The sequence below is a fragment of the Siphateles boraxobius genome, unplaced genomic scaffold, assembly GCF_051911475.1.
Source record: "Siphateles boraxobius isolate OS27281-9 unplaced genomic scaffold, OSU_SipBor_1 7, whole genome shotgun sequence".
NCBI lineage: Eukaryota > Metazoa > Chordata > Actinopteri > Cypriniformes > Leuciscidae > Siphateles > Siphateles boraxobius.
In genome coordinates, this window is record NW_027509197.1 from 23,901,238 (window position 1) to 23,920,397 (window position 19,160).

At 39.4% G+C, this 19,160-nt stretch overlaps 2 protein-coding genes across 5 annotated transcripts; both read left to right on the forward strand.

Moving 5' to 3' along the window:
• The first annotated feature begins 4,989 nt into the window (after positions 1–4,989).
• Positions 4,990–6,342, forward strand: jagn1a (jagunal homolog 1a). The gene is made up of 3 exons (XM_077216544.1): positions 4,990–5,117; positions 5,536–5,641; positions 5,749–6,342. The coding sequence occupies exons 2-3, from the start codon at positions 5,553–5,555 to the stop codon at positions 6,209–6,211; spliced, it is 552 nt and encodes a 183-aa protein (XP_077072659.1). The 5' UTR covers positions 4,990–5,117; positions 5,536–5,552; the 3' UTR covers positions 6,212–6,342.
• Positions 6,343–6,735: 393 nt separating this feature from the next.
• Positions 6,736–19,044, forward strand: tfg (trafficking from ER to golgi regulator). 4 transcript variants are annotated; one of them, XM_077216527.1, is made up of 8 exons: positions 6,736–6,895; positions 8,438–8,625; positions 11,856–11,939; positions 14,795–14,941; positions 15,334–15,483; positions 15,874–16,029; positions 17,686–17,769; positions 18,211–19,044. In XM_077216527.1, exons 2-8 carry the CDS (start codon positions 8,442–8,444, stop codon positions 18,594–18,596), a joined length of 1,191 nt encoding a protein of 396 aa, XP_077072642.1. In that variant the 5' UTR covers positions 6,736–6,895; positions 8,438–8,441; the 3' UTR covers positions 18,597–19,044. The 4 variants fall into 4 exon arrangements, with proteins under 4 accessions (XP_077072642.1, XP_077072640.1, XP_077072643.1 ...); XM_077216525.1 differs by having other exon boundaries at positions 6,736–6,865; XM_077216528.1 differs by having other exon boundaries at positions 6,746–6,865; positions 8,441–8,625.
• The last annotated feature ends 116 nt before the right edge of the window (positions 19,045–19,160 follow it).

Consider the following 19,160-nt stretch of genomic DNA (forward strand, 5'->3'; position numbering starts at 1 on the left):
AATTTAATATTTATTATTGGAAGCAGTTCTTTATCGTAAATTCTCTCAACTTAATTTGACTGTTAAAGAGAAACTTGATGTACTTGATGTTTTACATTTACATTTTTACATTTATTCATTTAGCTGACGCTTTTATCCAAAGCGACTTACAATTGCTATATATGTCAGAGGTCGCACGCCTCTGGAGCAACTAGGGGCTAAGTGTCTTGCTCAGGGACACAATGGTGTCTCACTGTGGATTCGAACCCGGGTCTCTCACACCAAAGGCATGTGTCTTATCCATTGCGCCATCACCACCCCCTTTTAATGTTGTATGACTCATTCTTTTGTTGGACATATTTTAAAAATTTCTCAAGAGTTTTTTTTTTATATGGGCCTACAATGGAAGGAAAACGTCTCAGTTACTAACGTAACCTCGGTTCCCTGAGAGCAGAGAACGAGTATTGTGTAAGTTAGCTTACGCTATGGAAAAACTCCTTTTCTCGAGAATATTGAAGCCAAATTTTTTAAATGCAGTGCAGCTGCACAGCAGACATATAGCTGAGCGTCTAGCACGCTCATTGGCTCTGCTGCGGCAAGTGCACGGACCTATGGCGAGTCGGCCAATCAGGTCGCAAAGCCTGCCAGTATGGGCGTGGCTTATCGCTATATTAGCCTCCATTTTCGCCATAGAATTCAGGTTAAATAGACTGAAGCGATCCCCTGATCGAAGCACAGTAGCACGGCGGGTTACGCAATACTCGTTCCCTACTCTCAGGGAACCAAGGTTATTTTAGTAACCGAGATGTTAGGAAATATAGGAATGGGCCTTATAAAGGGCCAAGCTCCTTCTTTATAATGGTATATAGAACGTCTCGGTTACTTACGTAACCTCGGTTCCCTGAGAAGAGGGAACGAATATTGCGTAAGGCTAGCTTGGCTATGGGAAAACTAATTTTCTTGAGAATATTGAAGCAAAATTTTTTAAAACGCAGTGCAGCAGTGTGAACAGTGCATATGTGCAGGGGTGCGTACTTTATAATGGGCACACAGCCTACATTTATTACACATCCAGTGCGAGACGGCGGGAGAACTGATACTGTGGGAACAGTGCTTATGTGCAGGGGTGCGTACTTAATTGTGGGCACACATCCTACATTTATTACACCTCCAGTGCAAGTCGGAGGGAGAACAGATAGAATGTGCTCTTTTCGTGTTGTATTTGCGTCGCCGTTAAAACAGCGTTTGTTTGCAGGCGTGCATGTTTTAACACAGATGCGTTGACGGCAATGTTGGCATCTCCAGCCGCGTGAACTAAAGAGGGGACTGGAAGATGTGTAAAAGGCTTTTTTGAGGGTGGTACAGCAGCAGTGGGACTCAACCAATCTCTTTTCCTTCCTAACATTCGGGCTAGGAAGGCTTCTGAGGCTCGGGGTCCAACACAATCTTCGGTCGGGGTCCCCGGCGGTCTGGGAACTGCTGTCATCTCGCTGAATGAGAGCGGCAACAGACTTTAGCTGCTGGGTGGGGCTGACAGACCAACGGCGCTGGCTTTGCTTGCTGAGGCACATTTTTGCAACGCTTTCTGTGCCTCGTTGAAATGCTCCGAGAAACTCCTTACCGCTGGGCCGAACAGGCCGGTGGTGGAGATAGGGGAGTCCAGGAAGGTAGCCCTGTCTGCATCCTTCATCTCCGTTAATGTCAACCAGAGATGTCGCTCTAGCACCGTGAAGTTCGCCATGTTTCTACCAATCGCCCGGACGGTAGATTTAGGGGCGTGCAGAGCCAGCTCTGTGGCGTTGCGTAGGTCCCTGAAAGCTTCCGGGTCAGGTCCAGACTCGTCCACAGAGCGGAGAAGTTTGGCCTGAAAAACCTGGAGGACAGCCGTGGTGTGAAGCGCCAAAGCAGCTTGACCAGCGGAGGCGTAAGCTCGGCCAGCAAAAGCTGAAGTAGTACGGCAAGGCTTATACGGGTGAATCGCTTTAGCTTTCCATCCCATAGCTGTGGGCGGGCAAAGGTCTTGCGAAGTCTTCCACTGTCTCTTCGAGGGGGGGAATTTTCTCATATCCTTTCTCCACATCGCCGTCGACAGAGAGGCTGAGACGTGCTGAATGCGGCGTTTTCCCGAGTACATTAGCTCATCATGTACCTCAGGGAATAAAGGGGCGGATAGCACAGCAGAACAGTGGGCTGAAGGCGACGTCCAGTGAAAACCAGGAAGCCAGCGTCCTCAGAACTGCTTATCAGGTGGCTTGTTCCACTGAAGGCTTTTCAACGGTGGCGGTGAAGGCTTCTCAAGCGGAGGTCAGTGAAGTGAAACTTGCTGAAGGAGATTAAATTTGAATTCTATGGTGAAAATGGGGGCTTATATAGCTATAAGCCACGTCCATACTGGCGGGCTCTGACGCGAAGCGACCTGATTGGTTTGCGCATCTTAGCCGACTCACCATAGGTTCATGCAGTTTACGCAATACGAGAGACCTCTCGAAAGGGAACGAGTATTTTGGTGTTGATAAAGGAAACTTGAGCCAAACTTGAGGTTTAATTTTTTTTAAGGACATTATGAAATTTAGATAATTGTACAGTAAAATAACGTACAGTACAGACATTAAATACAGTTGTTGCTTACGTCAGTCACAGAACATTTTACCACAGGTCTCAAGTTAACATAATTAGATAATCTTACCTGTAAATCTGATGACATCGGCGATCTCCCTCCACGCTGCCTACTGACTTATGTTGTTTTTAAAAAAATCTGTTTTTTTGCATATATTTCAGGGTATTTCCCTACTTCATTGATGACTTTTTCGTCGTCCATTTCGCTACGTTACAGAAATTACCTGTTCGTGTGTTGTGACCTGGTAAATCCGGTACACGATAATGAATGTAACCACGACAGGCAAACGTTACATAGCCTATGCTGTTACATATTATTTCGCACTGAGGTTAGAGTATGGTTAGAGTATTGAAAAATGACACAATGTTTGTTAGAATTATTTTTCCAACAAGACTTTATTCAAGCTGTTAAATTAGGAATGTAAAACTAAATGTATCTTACAGCACAGGGTGAAGTCAGTATGTACATTAACAACGATTTGAGACAGGGTTTTGAACAAGGTCCTGATAGCCGTAGCTGTGCGCCGCCGGTGGGTGTGTGTAGTGTACACTCATAGAGAATGTGTTCGAATTTTAAAGCAACACCAAGGAACTTTTCCTCTGCGGTAGCCCTACAGGTTTGAAGCGGAATTGTCCATTACTGGTGTGGTAAATAATTTAGCCTACTGCAGCACCGGGTTTGGAGTCAACAATGGCCACAGACAAGGTAGAGTATGATGCATGATTTTATGAAAGACATCACAAACGAAGAAAAACTATGTATGCCGTAAAGCAGTCGACTTTTGTAGTTCTTTTTGTGCTCAGGTTCCTACCCGAAACCCGAAGTTATATATAGTGCCAGTAAAAGCGATACACACCACGTCATGCTATGCCAGACGTGTCATTCAACCTATTGTAAGTCGATGTACCATCACAAGGGTCTTGGAAATATATTATGAAGGTTGAAAAACTACATAGTGTTACTTTAAAGACGGCACTGCGCTTCTCATCTGGTGTGCGACCCCCTTTAGCCTAGACCAGAGCCATAGCATATTATTCGCTGTTTTTTTTGCTCTGCTGTGTCCATCAATCAATCAGGTGAAACAGCTCAGACGATTTAAATACTACACAAACCATTCATTGTTTTGAAAATGTGAACTGTTGCAGTTAATGCTTTAAAACATTAAAACTGTATTACCTTTTCGAAATAATTAATTAAACGAGTTGCGATTTAAGGAGCGAGCACTAATATTTTCAGTTCCATTCGTTTTGCGCGTTGTCTCAAGGCCACGCCCAAAACACGGGAAATATAATTACACTCCACCCACTGGAGCACTTATCCACAGGAACTGAGTAGGCTTGTTTGAGATGAGCAAAATCTGCGCAGAACCGATGACCGGTGATCAGCGCGTAATGCATGCCGGTTAGAAATGTGTCCGAGTGCGGTCCGCCTTGCTCTGATGTCATGCTGACGTGTGTCAAAAAGCTCTCGCGAGCGCAAGGCGCACGTGACGGATTCTGCAGTCGCGCGCAGTTGATCTCCACCGACTGCGCTGATCAAAATCATGATGGGAAACGACTTGCTGACGACACAGCTTAATGTTGATTGGTTTAAACAACCGTGATGTATTGTTCTCTTCAAAAATGTTTGATTTTAAAAATCGGAATCATGTTTTATGTGTATGTTATGTGTGAATATTCCCAAACTCTCGGACAGTGCGATCTCTATGGGTTATGCAATGTCAATTTATTATTATGTCATTTTATTATTAAAAACACTCTCTCTCTCTCTCTCTCTCTCTCTCTCTCTCTCTCTCTCTCTCTCTCTCTCTCTCTCTCTCTCTCTCTCTCTCACACACACACACACACACACACACACACACAACAAAACAAAAAAAACCCACAGCCTATGTCTGTATCAACGAAAAAAAAGATTGATAAACGCTTATTTGGAATGGAATTAAATAACAAGTAGCCTACTTTGGGCGCCTTGTTCATTATATTTATTTTCATATAAAAGCAACAGAACTTAAATTACATCGAATTTATATGCAACACTGTGCACGAGCGTGAATCCCGTGAATCCCGCGATATCCATCATTGATCTCGCAGGTGTCAGATCCACTGCGAGAAGAGAGAACTTTCCGGCTTGCCTGCGCTTTTTTTACTCCTCCTCTCACTGCAGCCGCCTACTCTCGACTACATTTCAGTCGAGGCGAGGCGCATCTCAAACAAGCCTATTACACAACACCTGCATAGATGCAGCCAGCTGTTACTTACTCTTTAATAACACAGAATGAACCTCAATGAACCTAATGAATATTCATGAGCCAAGCAACCGGCTCAGTAAAGCCTACTCGGTGATGCTGAGGATGTGCATGTGAGACTGCGCTGTCGAATCACATCGCACGGAGGGGTGGAGAGATTATTTTGTGCGCATGAGCAACACATTATTGCCTTCATTGATAAAAATCCTTTGTGTGAACATTTCCTCATCTACTCCTGTCACTGTTGCTTTCGGTCGCATTTCACCAATCCATACGGTAAGTTATTTTTTTAAAAGGCGCATCACATGAAATAACCGCTTTCTATTTACAGTGATCCGCGCAGTTGAAACGGTCAATTCATCCTTCATCCGGAAGCCGGCCGGCAAGATGTGCCTAGCCTATATATTCTTTAATATATCAGTTAATCTACAGTTAATGCCTTTATTTAATTTCTGTACCAAATAGACATAAGCCTATATTTGTTATGCTTCATGCATGTTTATGTATAGGTCTAATCTGAAATTCATAAAAGTAGGCTATAGCTTTGCTATTGGGTAATGTATTTCCCTTTCATTTAAGTACTGTAAATTGTCCGTTAGATTGACCAGATGTTGAGATATTACAGGACTATGCGTATTTCTATACAGACCCCTGAATATAGGCCTGTGAATAACATATTTTTATGGTGTTACAGTTATCTTGAAATTGGCAATGGCATCGCGTGCTGGCCCCAGACCTGCAGGGACTGATGGGAGTGATTTTAAACACAGAGAGAAAGTGGCATCTCACTATCAGATGAGGTAACTATAACCTTCAAACTGTCACAGCAAAGGCTAAAACATTGCCAATGAAATTGTTTACATCAGAATACGTATTTTTAATTTTTAATTTTGAAAATGTCTTTCAGTGCTTCATTGAAATCAGAGATAAAGAAGCTCACCGTTGTGCATTTCCTCATATGGATACTGGTGGCGGCTCAAGTGGCTGTTAGTCACCTCAATCTGGTGTCGCATGACTTGGTGGCCATGCCCTATCAGTGGGAGTATCCCTACCTTTTGAGTCTCCTGCCCTCGTTTATTGGTGCCCTGGCCATGCCGAAGAACAACATCAGCTACCTGGTGATCTCCATGATCAGTGCTGGTTTGTTCTCTGTGGCACCCTTGATTTTTGGTGCAATGGAAATGTTTCCACTGGCCCAGCAGCTGTACCGACACGGGAAGGCCTACCGGTTTATATTTGGCTTCTCGGCTGTCTCTGTGATGTATTTACTCATGGTGATTGCTGTCCAGGTGCACGCATGGCAAATCTACTACAGCAAGAAGCTTTTAGATGCCTGGTTCAACTCAACACAAGAGAAGAAGAAGAAATAAAAACACTATTGTATAGCCTACTTGACCATGCTCATTTTCTGTCTTAGTTGTTGCTGTAGACCTACGATGCATGCATTTTTAATGTTGTATATTTGCAAGCCAACAAATCTTACATTTACTCACAGAAGACTTAGAATTCTGTATAATTTCAATTTGTTTCTTCAGGAGATTTGGCCCATGTCCAAGAAAACAGAGCAATTCACATCATTTCTAATACTTTATAAATAAAATATTTCTTTAGATATTTCATTGTAATGTATTTTATACTGTTGATTTCATTCTAAGTTTTTTTTATCTAACAAGGTCTAGTCATATAGCCTATCACATCATAAAAGGCATCTATTTCTGCCAGCTTTAAATATAAATCAGTTAAACTCCAGTCAGTTTTATTTATTTAAATGAACTGATCAATTTAATATAAAATGTTTAAAACATTTTTGGTTTAGTAACTAAATTCAGTCGCCATATAGGCCACCTCATCAGTACGCCTAGTAATTAAATTTACAAGTGTCCGGGTAGCGCGCATGCGCGTTTGTGGTTTTGCCACGTACAGGTCGCTGTGAGGCGTTTCCGATCATCAGTCAGTCAGACGTCGTTCAGCTGAAGTCCAGGACACACAGGCTGCTGCTGGGATTGACACGTCCAAACCACCAGGTAGAGACTCGGGGCTTCTCGTACAAACATGTACGTACGTTTATATAGTAACTTTACAGGTTTGTAGGGCAAAATAACCTGGATAATAACCATTAGCAATTAGCCGGTTGTCAAGCAAACTAGCATTAGCATAGCTTAGCCTGTGTGAAACTAGGGCAAGCTAAAACAAACTGAGACGTTTTTAATGAAAGGCAGTGTTTTAAAAAAACAGTGTTGGGTAGTTAAATAGCAGTATTTAAAACACAGGAATTATTGTTGTAATAACTTATTTGAGATTTATTAACCGTAATTAATCATTTTTTACGCCGGGAGAATTGTAACGCTCAGACCTTTATTTGGCAGGAAGTTGCTGCATCATCAGGTGAATGAGGCCTGATGAGATGTTTTAAATGAGTCATTGTTTTGTTTGACTTTTAAAAGGCCCGATGTGTGGTGTTGCCCTAAAACCCCAAAACCACATCATCTTCTCGTCTAAACGATCCTCAGTTAGCTTAGATAGCTAATGGGCTGTTGTTATTGGAAACTGTCATCTGCCCTATTTAACATGTCTAACCCGAGAAAACCTTCATATGAATGACAAATTTCATAGAACTTGTTAAAATTGTAATGTTAGACAGAAGTAAATATCCATTTAATTGCATGTTTGCCACTTGGTTTTGTCATTTTCTTGATCCAGCGGGCAAGAATTGGTAGAGTTTAATCGTGGTTTTCGTTGAAATCTATATGAGTCAAATACAGGTCTGTCTACATGCTACAGAGTTAGAATGTTCGGAGGAGATCGTTCTTGATTGAACGCGCACAATTGTGATATAAAACCCAAAATAGGTTTCCCTATCATTTTGTCTCAGGCCAAAGTCTGTATCGGGAAAGATTGCGAGCCATCTACATGTGCCAAATGATCTTAGATAAAATGACCCTTAGACTTTTATGAACTTATAGTATGTCCCAGCAATGGACAGTAGCACTTGTTCAGATAAAACCTCATAGATTAGTCATAGAGCATTGGTTTGCGTAAGACATAAGTGGTTCCTTGACGTTTTTAATATCCATAACAAAAGCAGGAAAGTTAGTGGTGGATGAAGACACTCATTGAGTTACAACTATCACATTTCATAGTTAACTCACTGTTGTGTTGCAAGTGGAATTATGTGCTTCTGATAGAAGAACATAATGATTGTGTCTTCATAGATCGTGCCAGAGGTTTTACTCTGGGCTATTAGCTATATAAGTCTGTATATGCATATATTTAATGTAGGCAGAGCTCTGCTGAAGCTCTTATTGTGTGTTTCCTTTCAGCTTGTTGTTGTTGTTGTTCTATCAGATGTGCGTGTGATGCATTAGTGATAAATGGCCTGCTTCTAATGCTAATAGTAGTAAGTGTCATATTGGCTCGCATACGTGGCCATTTTGACAATTTGTATTTATTCTACAGTGGATTCATTTAATTTCAATTGCGATTGTATTAAATTGGATACCATGCTCGCTAATGGCATTGGTCAGTGAAACCCATATTTTGAAATGTATATAAAAATTTAAAATACAGTATTTACAGAAAAAAAAATGTTTTTCCAGCAGTATGAATGGCCAGCTGGACCTGAGTGGAAAGCTGATCATTAAAGCTCAGCTGGGGGATGATATTCGTCGTATCCCCATCCACAATGAAGACATCACCTACGACGAGCTCCTGCTGATGATGCAGCGAGTCTTTCGTGGGCAGCTACAGAGCAGCGATGAAGTCGCCATCAAATATAAAGATGAAGGTCTGTCTTAAAGTCACCATGAAATCAAAAATTGATTTGGAATATACTTGTTTTTTATAGAATGTTGCAGTGCTTATAATAAATGATTTATCCATGCACATCCTTTATTTAATTTTTTTAAAAATTCATATGCCCTCGTAATCTTTAATCTAAAACATTAACCCCCCCTCCCCTTCAATATAGGGGTGGGCAATATGGCAAAAATATCATGATTTTTTTCAGGAAAATCGTTTCAAGATTTTATCACAATTTTAATGTTGGTTTTACTATTTTCCAAGGGACTGAGCGGTATAGCCAAATTAATTTCCCTATTTTAAAAATGTAGCCTTACAAAGTAAAGTAAAATATATATAAAGGTAAAAGAATGACATACCATTTAGACCAAAGTAGGGGTTGGCGAAGATAAAAAAAAATTTCATTATTTTATCTTTGTTGTTATAAATAAGAACAAAAATACACATTACAAATGCAATACAATATACAACTGAAATAAACTGTGCTTTATTTTTTAACAGTAGGTGTATTTAACAGTAGTATTCAAATAAGAAATTGAATAAATATATGTAAAAATAAAACACGACATTTACTTCACTGTATAAATTATATTTACATTGATTATTATTGAAGCTACTGAAGTTATTCAGTGATGAGCAGTAAGTGATTATCTCTTTGTTTTTATTAGCATTAATGACAAGCGGAAGTAGGTCTAGTAGGCTGCTATCACTTTAAGACCTCATGCACGGATCTAATATGCAGACATGCATCCAGTTTTCTCCCAACTGTTTACATTCACTTAAGACATAACTGCCTATTTTTGTAAACCTTGTGTGTATTTGACAGTTTAAGCGCAATGAGATGCTAAATATACCTTAGTTTAGTACTCACGCGCTGTTTGACAGACTTTTAATGTGTGCCACTTTGGGTGTACGCGCTTAGAAAAAACGCCTGTCAGAACAGCGTGCGAATAAAATGTTTAAGGCGAGATACGGCAGGCAAAAACAGCGTTTTTTTAATTGGTCAATTTTGAGATTTTGGGACTTCAATAACATCTCTTCTTTCAGACTTGTGGTGAAAAAAAGTCAGAAATACACATTTAGGTCTTTATTTTACTACACTTTGTCCGTTTGCGTCTGTAGATTGCGACCTAAATCATCAAAAGTTGGCGTTCTAAATCATCCCGCTGCTCCGCGAGTGCTGCCGGCACCCTGTCATCACACACTCCGTTAGAAAGCTCTCTCTCTCCTGTACAATGCTGTCGGATCCAAATATGGTCATTTCCTTTTTATCAGCAACCAATCGTGAAAGTGAAAGGGGGGATTTACCTCTAAATGCGCAATCTCATTTTACATTATAAATCTTTAAAGCCTGTTTTCTCAAAATGACTTTTCTCTCATACTCAAAGTCTGAAATCTCTACTTCAGTAGCACCTATATACACCAAACTTTCCAGTGTTGTACCTAGTTATATTATGAAGATATTTACTGAGGGATTTGTAAATATATTATTCCTAGCCTAATTTATGTAACATTTTATTCCAAAAAACATGGCGAAAATATTCTGATTTACAGGATAAAAAAAGTAGATATCCATAAATCCCTCTGTAATTGTTTTCCCATCTAATATGTGAACAAAATGAAAAAAGAATTTTGAACCTGGCTTTGTCCAATACAAATTAGCGCACATTTAATTAGATAATGCCTCATTTCTATATTTAAACATTAAATTACAGTAAAGTTGTAATACATTTTTTTCTCATCTTAATGTAGGTAATCAACTGGGAAAGTTTCATGGTGATGTCTGCTAGTTAAAAATGTTACCCTCAGCTGTGGTGTCTCGCCTTAACCGCCAAGGTTTAATACACATGTAAATAATAAACTTTCGTGATTGTGAATAACTGCAAAATGTCACTTGAGTGTCATCCTTTGGCTGCGCTACAATAAATGATCACCCTATCATTCATTCAATTGCTGTTAAACCATTCAAGCATAAGATGCAAAATAAGATAACTCAAATATGTACTGACGCACTTTCTGTGAAGTGACTCTCTGTGAACAAACACCCGAAACGGGGGCACAGAATGCCGTTTTAGCCAGAGCCGCATTGAGGTTTTTTTTCCAGCACTTGAATGGTAAAAAAAACACATTTTGTCCAGTATCCTTGTCAGCAGAGTCTTAAAGTTAAAAAGTATTAAATGAACGTAAAGAGTTATGAGAAAATACGATGTGTGTCAGATCCGCATCATCTGCGTCTGGTTTTAAAGTGACATCAGCCTAATTAATAAACCTGCTGCTTTCTGTCATTAATGTTAATCAAAGAACGAAGAGAAAATCACTCACTGCTCTTGACTGAATAACTTTGTAGCTTTAGTAAGGATTAATCTATATTCAATTTATAATTTATGCGAAGAAGACTGTGCGGTGTTTAATAACTGCACAGATGCAGAAATCATTGCTGTATTATTCCATTTCTGTATATTTATTTACCTGTTAGACGTACCTAAAATCCTAAATCACTGTTTACAAGGTTACATGGGTCATAACCTATGACACAAAACAATTACTTTTTTGTGCATGGGCAGTTAAAAATCTGAACCGGTCTGACTGGGCCAGTAGAAAAAAAACTTAGTGTTGAGCCCTCAGCATAAGGCACAGCTAAATGGGTTGATGTGAAGATTGTTTTAAGTTCACTTATATTAAAAGTTTTTATATAATTTTTAAAGCCTATTTAATGTTAAAGCTGATAGCTTTCAATTATAGTGTAATATTAAATGGCTATAATTAATGGCTAAAATTTGTGACATCAGTATCAGTTCTGTTATCAGTGATACTGGCCTTCGTTCATAGTGATTAGCAAAAATATGCCATTAAATATTTAAAATATACCGTCTTTGTGGTTTGTACATTATTTTGGAGAATCATGTGAAAGTATTACAATATAAACATGTATATTAAAAACTTTAATGTTCGGTGAAATTAATCGTGATTAATTATAGAACAATTTACAATTTTAAGTTGTTGTTTTTTGTATCGATTGGCAGCACTAGTTTTTTTGCTTATCCATTTGCTTTTCAGTCATGTTCTATAATATTATAAGATAAATAAACCTATATAATATATGTTCTTAATCAAATCTCTCCGTAGTTTTGCTCTACAGACTTTGGTCTAGATCTCAAACTCTGTACTGTTTTCACATGTACCTTTTTTATCATTCATTTGTCTGTTCTCTTTCAGATGATGACCTTATCACCATCTTTGACAGTTCTGATTTGTCCTTTGCGATCCAGTGCAGTAGAATATTGAAGCTCACTCTTTTTGGTAAGAAACCAGCAGTGCTTGGGGTTTATTCCTCAACCTGACATAAAGAAATATTCTAAGGTGAATGTAAAATGTTTACAGTAATACACTTACAGTGGAAGCCTAGGGTGTCTATATGAAACTCATGTATAAACTGTTACTTTCACTTGGTATCTGCATCATGAAGGAGCATGAAAGGAATGTGATGTAACTTTTTGTAAAGCATTGTTTACATACAGCAGAATTAAAACAAATAAATGATGTTATTCCCAACTTCAAAGAACAACTTTATTGTTCAAATGGGGATTTTTTTTATTTGCTTTAAAGTCTGAAACTTGAAGCTTGAAGCTTAAAGCTTGTATTTTTGTTTAGTCCTCCAGCCCACCGCCCTGCTAGGCTTCCATTGTAAGTTTATATCGTTTATATCTGTAAATGTGTTTTTTGTTAATTTTACAAACTAAGAGGGAAGTTATATTCTTATAACAACTTCAGGCCACAGATAGAGGCACAACACCACTGTTCGCATCAGTGCTAATCATGCTCCGAGTTGAGGTCAGTGAGCTTGTGTAGGTTTATCTTACCTGCAGGAAGATCATATTCCAAAAACGCTCCAGTGGTCATGGTGTCCCTTGACAGAATAGGTGTATAGCACTATAAGAACCAAGTAGCTCATATGCAGCCCATAGTTGTTTTTATGCTTTTTACATACAAAAAAAGAAGCTTATCAAGTTAAAGCTTTTCGATTCCACATTGTGTCTTTGTGACCCAGAAAACAGTAGGGTTAAAATGGACTCTCTGTTAAGCACATAATCCCACATCGGCATGGATGGTGCATTATTGCGTAGTTAAGCAATCTTTTAATCTTAAAAATGCTGAACTTGGTCATATTTCATCCAACCAGGAGATGTCGTTTTTTTTCTCTTTCAATGATAGCACAGCTGGAGCTTTTAGTGTCCAGCGGAGGGTGCAATAGAACAAGATTTGAACTGATAATGACCGTGTCTGACCATGTGAGGTTATCAGTGGGGTGTTAATTTGGGATTTTGGGTGCAATGGAACCATAAAATCTGGTGGTAACCCCTTTAAGTGTGACTTGATTGTCTAAATACTTGTTGGGCCACTGATATGACACCACATTTGGATTTTAAATGTATCCTAAATGTTAACGGATTTAATGCAGTACTTAAAACAGAATGAGTATTTCTGATACTTTTTAAGAACATGCATTGTGACCAGTGGCTTCTTTTGATTAGCATAAAGGACTGGTTCTCAACCAGGGGGGCCGGGGAAACTCAAGATCACTTAATGATTTCAATTAAGATAAAACAAACATTAAAATAAAACATTTTGTATTTTAATTCACCCCCTCAACAACTGTATGTTTTATTTGAAGAGCCAGGGTTCCCTTGGTCTTGGAAAACCTTGATATATGAGGAAGCCTAATTTAAAAAATGTGATTTCTAGACCTAGAAAAGTCATTTAAATAAATAAAATATTAAAATGCCATGAGCACTTGTTTTATAAAGTTTATACATTTTTCTAGTTATATCAAGCTCTAAAATATTTAAATTATTAGTTTAAAATAATTTTAAAAATCCATGTCCTGTACATTATGAATAACCTGAAAAGTCATGTAAATTCATTGGTTAAAAAGAATGGAAGCCCTGCAGCTAACAAGCTTCTCTATACATGTCATCAATTTAAAGGGTCAGGGCCTTTTTATAGGCTCTCAATTTCGTGAGCTATGCTGAAAAGCAATTTTTCTTTTTAACTGGTCTGTGGCACAAACAAATATTCTTAAGAGAGGAAAATTAGACCCGGTTACTTGCCCAATAACGTCATGCTCTCTCCGTTCTAGTGATGTTTGGCTCACACTGGTACATCTGCACTGCAGTGTCAGTGCCAGATCACAGCGTGTGCCGACTATTCTTCAAATGTGTCATCGTAAACGCTGGCGAGGCTGTAGATTTGGTCAGCTTGATTCATACACAATTTTACACTGATTTATTTGGCAAGTCTAGCCAAAATCAAAGGTTGCAATCTGCGTAGGTGTAACAAAAAACAGTATTTATGCTTAAATTGTGTAGAACATGTGATCTAAGAGAACCGATTTTAGTACCAACTCCAAATATACGTTTCTCTTCCTAATAAAAATAAATAACTTTTGGTCAAGTCTGCGCTGTGCACTGTCCAAAGTGTCTGTGCTCCAGCCAGATGAAGTCATGTCTTGACCTTGTATTAGCAAATGTTGCCCTGCCCTTTGTTGGATGGTTCAAGTAGAGAATTTAGATTTTAAGAGTTTAAATGTGCTGGTTCATGGTTGCATAACATCACGTGTGTGAATGCATCCCAAACGTGTGACTGGTGCCCAGGGGCTGGGTTGGACGCCTGCTAGAGCTTTTGTGATCTCTGAAGAGTCTGGAATGGTTCAAGCGGCAGCCGGTCTCACACATATGGACTTAAGAAAGAGCATTCCAAGCTCACACATAAAAGCAAAACTCTGGATTACCTCATCATAAAGACATAGTCTGGCTATCTAAATTATCTAATTTAGTTGATCACTTGTTGACTTTGACATCCTATCCAGGCGAATTGGGACGAGTTTCCAGTGTTAAGTAATTTTTCCGTCCTAACTGAAAGTGAAAGTGCATGAAATGACAAAATCGTAGCTAATCAGAACATTTTTGATGTTTAATATGTTAGGACAGGAATTTGGATGAAAGAAAGGCATCACAAAAATAGAAATTAAGTGCTTGATGAAATGTCTGGCAGCTGGTTAGAACCTAAGCTAACATGGATTAGTACAATAGTTTTATGGAAATAGTTAAACAAAGTGTTAGACAGTGCTTCAAAAATAATGCTTATGTTTTTCGCAGTGAATGGACAGCCTCGGCCACTGGAGTCGTCTCAGGTGAAGCACCTGCGTAGAGAACTGATCCATTTGAGGAATAAAGTCAACAGCTTGCTGGACAGCCTGGAGCCCCCCTCAGAGTCTGTCCCAGAGAGCACCAACCCAGAAACCGGTACACACATGAGTTATTCTCTTGTTCTTCATATCCAATACTGTAACTAAAGCATTTGAAACATGTAAAATCACTCTAGAAGATCACTTAGACTGTTGGAGAACATAAAGGGTTTTCAGTGAAAACATCATTTACACACCCTGGTGTCATTCCCAACCCATAAGACTTTACTACCGTTATACATAGCAACTCATAAATAATCAGTTATGTCTTGATATGTCTCATTTGAATGTATTCAAACACGTTTATCATTACTGGAACAGAATGAGGAGGATGACAGAATTCAAATTTACGGGTCAACTTTCTTTTTTAAATTGAACCTCATAAATTACCTAGAGAGGTACAGAAAGTCAGTACTTGAGCTGTCTTGTTCTGATGTCTCTGTGTGACAGAATGTGTGAATGATGCAGTAGATTCAACAATGAAGTATGCCCCACCGGTTAGTGCTGCTAGCATGTCTGCGTTTGACCCCCTGAAGAACCAGGAAGAGGTCAACAAGAATGTCATTTCTGCATTTGGCCTGTCTGAGGAACCTGCCCAAGGTACCTTATACATGTACAGATTTCATAGAACCTATTTGTGGCTTATTAATTATGAAATTTCTCATTCTCATTTCAACACAGTCCTTTTCCCCCAGTGTTAAAAAAGTTTTAATATGATATTTAAAAAGAAGCTTAATGTTCATTAATAGATGGCTAAGTAATTGTATAATTCGTTTTTTTTTTCAGCTATGGCACTTTTAAATACATTCATAGTTCATACTTTTCAATTGTTTATTATAGCCACTTGCTGCATTAATGTAAGTTTCAGTTGATGAGCTGTCACAGGTTGTCTGCTATTTTTACGGCTTCTAGTGTGGCTCGTTCGTTCAGATTTGGAACCACCTGATTTATAATGAATCACATTTTCCTTATCTGTTCCTTGTTTTCCAGTTCCAGCTGTAGCTTCCACCGCTGCTGCAGAGGAGCGCTCTGCTACTCCAGACAGTATTGCCTCTTCATCTTCTGCAGCGCCCCCTTCTGCTGTGGCTTCCCAGGCTCCCCCACCTTACTCAGGGGTCCAACAACCTCCTTCTAGTACTATGGATGGTAAATCGCTGCTTTTACAAATTGTACTCCAGTACACTTGTAGAAAGTGTAAAGTAGAAATCAGTTTAATTGTTCAGGGCTTCAAGTCTGGCCAGTCGATTTTGAGAATGTAATTTTGCACATCCCTATTACAGATGTTTTCTTTTGATGCTTATGGGAAAGAGTCCACCGAAAGAAAAATGAACAAAAAATCATATGGCCACAAAGTCTTTGTAGTGGATTCAGAGCATGATGTTATTCTCCGCTTGTCCATTGGAATATCTCCCCTCGTTCTTTATCCAAAAAACTTCCACATCTGTACAGTGCACTTGAAAAATGCAGGCTGAATCTCGATTTGGCAGGTCATGCTGCTTTGGCAGGAAGATTACACACCTGTACTTACACATGTTCTCTTACACTCGTACAAACAATGCACACAAAACTTATTTGTTTGCAGCATAAAAGCACCTTACAGATGTTGTCTTCTAACTGAGGCCCTTGGGAAGCTATCCAGCGGAAGAAAAACAAACCACAAATCAAATGGCCTTCAAGTCAAGAGCATAATGTTATTCTCCGCCCGTCCATTGGGTTTGATCCCACCCCCTCCTCTTCCAAAGTTCTTCCAGATAGATGCAGTGCACATGAGAAATAGTGCAGAGCTGTTCTAGATTTGGCATATTGTGTGGATGGTTGTCATGGTTGCATGGAGTTATGGAGTTGTGATGCTTTTCTCTGCTTTATCGTTCACATCGCATGCCGCACTGGGACACACACAGCCTTTTCTTATTAGTTTCTTGGTGCGATGCACACAAACATTTATGAACTTTGGGTAATCTGTCTGCGTGCTTTATGTCTGCGCGCTGTTATCTCTACCCATCGTGATATGTGAGGTCTGTTGATGTGCAAGATTATATTGCTGTTTAAGGTCTTTAAAAATATTAGGAAACTTTTAAAGACTGATTTTTAAAGAAACTATTTATTTATTTATTTTTTTGAATCCAACTAATGCCAAGTTTAGGCTACAGGATTTTAAGCCCGATTTGCAAGTCAACTAGCTCGCTGACAGGGGCAAATCAGTGGATGATCAGCACTCGCCAATCTTTGTGTGTGAACTACTCTACGACATCAAAGTGGCTTGCTGATGCCTCTCCAACGCCAGACAAATATCTAGCATAATTATCTGGAGCTGTCGCGCTGAGCTACAGCCAATGAGAGTGCAAGGCATGGGTTTATGTCCCTGGAATAATAACTGCAGCAGCAGCATGGCTTAATGAAAAGTGTGGACATATACATATACAGCCTTATACAGATGGTCAGACTGTCACCGACCGCCGGCGTTTAAACGAACCATTGACGGCTCAATATTATATGGCTTTCTTATTTGCATGTTTCCAATCAGCTCCTCTGTTTTGGCGCTTTATTTGTTGATATTCCAGAGTAACATGCCAGATATCCTACATTCAAATATATTCCATCGCAGAGTGAGAGAGATCAGTTCCTAATATTTATGGCCCTCTGGTGTTCCAGATTTTTTCTCAAACTTTTGTTGGTGAAGCCAAGTAACAGTGGGATATCCACGCTAGGATCCACAAGCTGTTTTCTGATTTTTATGGGAATTCCCCCCTTAACACTGTGAACCTTAATCCTTAAAAAACCTTGTTTTCTGTGATTGAACAGGTCAGATGTATCAGCAGTATCAGGCTCCAGGTGGATATCCTCCACCAGCGGGACCCCAGCAGCAGTACGGGATGCAGTACCCTGGTAATTCTTTAAAATGCATACTAATGATTTCTCCTTAAATTACAGTTGAGCTTTAAGCCTGGTTCAGAACAAAACTGATAGTCTTTTGCAAACAATTATTCATATACTATTTTGTTAGCCTGATGCTTAATTTTCTCTGAAAAGTTTGAACACAATTGGATGGCAAATAATTGGCAAAATAAAACTAACCTTGCCTGTGAATACTATATAGTATTTTTTTTTTTTTTGTACATTTGTTTCATAAAGTTGTGTTAACTGCACTTTCTGATTTGTAATTTTAAGCAATCTAGCTACTTGGATAATAATAAATATGTAAAATATATATAAGAAATGCAATCAATAGTGGCTTGTTGAAATTATTTTCTGTTTACTCCAAAGCATATATATTACCAAGCCTTAATGTTGTTTATTTTGAATTAATAATTAAGCTCTCTTTTACAGCTGGTTATACTCCTCAGTCTGGTGTTCCTCAGGCTCCACCTGCTCAACAGCAGTTTCAGAATTACCCCACCACTACCTCTCAGGCAGCTGGTGCCCCTGGCTCAGCTCCTGGGTTTTCCAACCAATCACAGGCTCCTGCTCCCCAAGGACCCACCCAGTACCCACCTGGAGCATTTCCTGCTCAAAATTACACATCCCAGGCCTCTCAGCAGCCAGCTAACTACAGCCTGCCTCCAACCTCCCAGGCCACAGGGGGGTATCAGCCCCGTCCTGGATACACCCCGCCACCTGGCACCACCCCTCCCCCAGGGGGTGCCAACCCGTATGCCCGAAACCGCCCCCCTTATGGCCAGGGCTACACCCAGCCAGGCCCTGGGTATCTGTAAAAGCCCTTTAATGTCCCCATAGCACCTCGCTACAAGTTTTCTCTGTCTCCAACACATCAGCCCTGAAATCTATGTTTGACATCCTAATATTGTGTTTGTTTTTGTTTTTGTTTGTGCTTTGTGTGCATGTATGAATGCATGTGAAGGTTGTATGTGTGTTTGCACACATGGGAGACCAAACTGTGTGGGAGTGGACAGGTGTGTGTGTGTGTGTGTGTGCACAGTTTATTTTATCATTGGTGTTATTTTGTCATAAACAATGAGTCTGTTTAAACACTAGAAAATGATCATAATCAAAGTAAGTCATATTTGTTTAGTTTTCTTTACTCATTTTCTTTACTTTTCAAATGTCCTGGTTTTTACTAACCCCTGACTGGCCCTCTGCAGTGAAGCCTGTCATTTCTGTATTAACTGTTTTCAGGAGGTGAATAAAGACTTTGAGACTGAAGTAATTGGAGCGTCATTCATTTGTTTTCATTTTTCTGTGATTCAGGTCTTTCTCTAGCTGATTAGAGGATTTCTTATAAAACAATATGAAAACGGGCCACTTTTTTATATCAGATT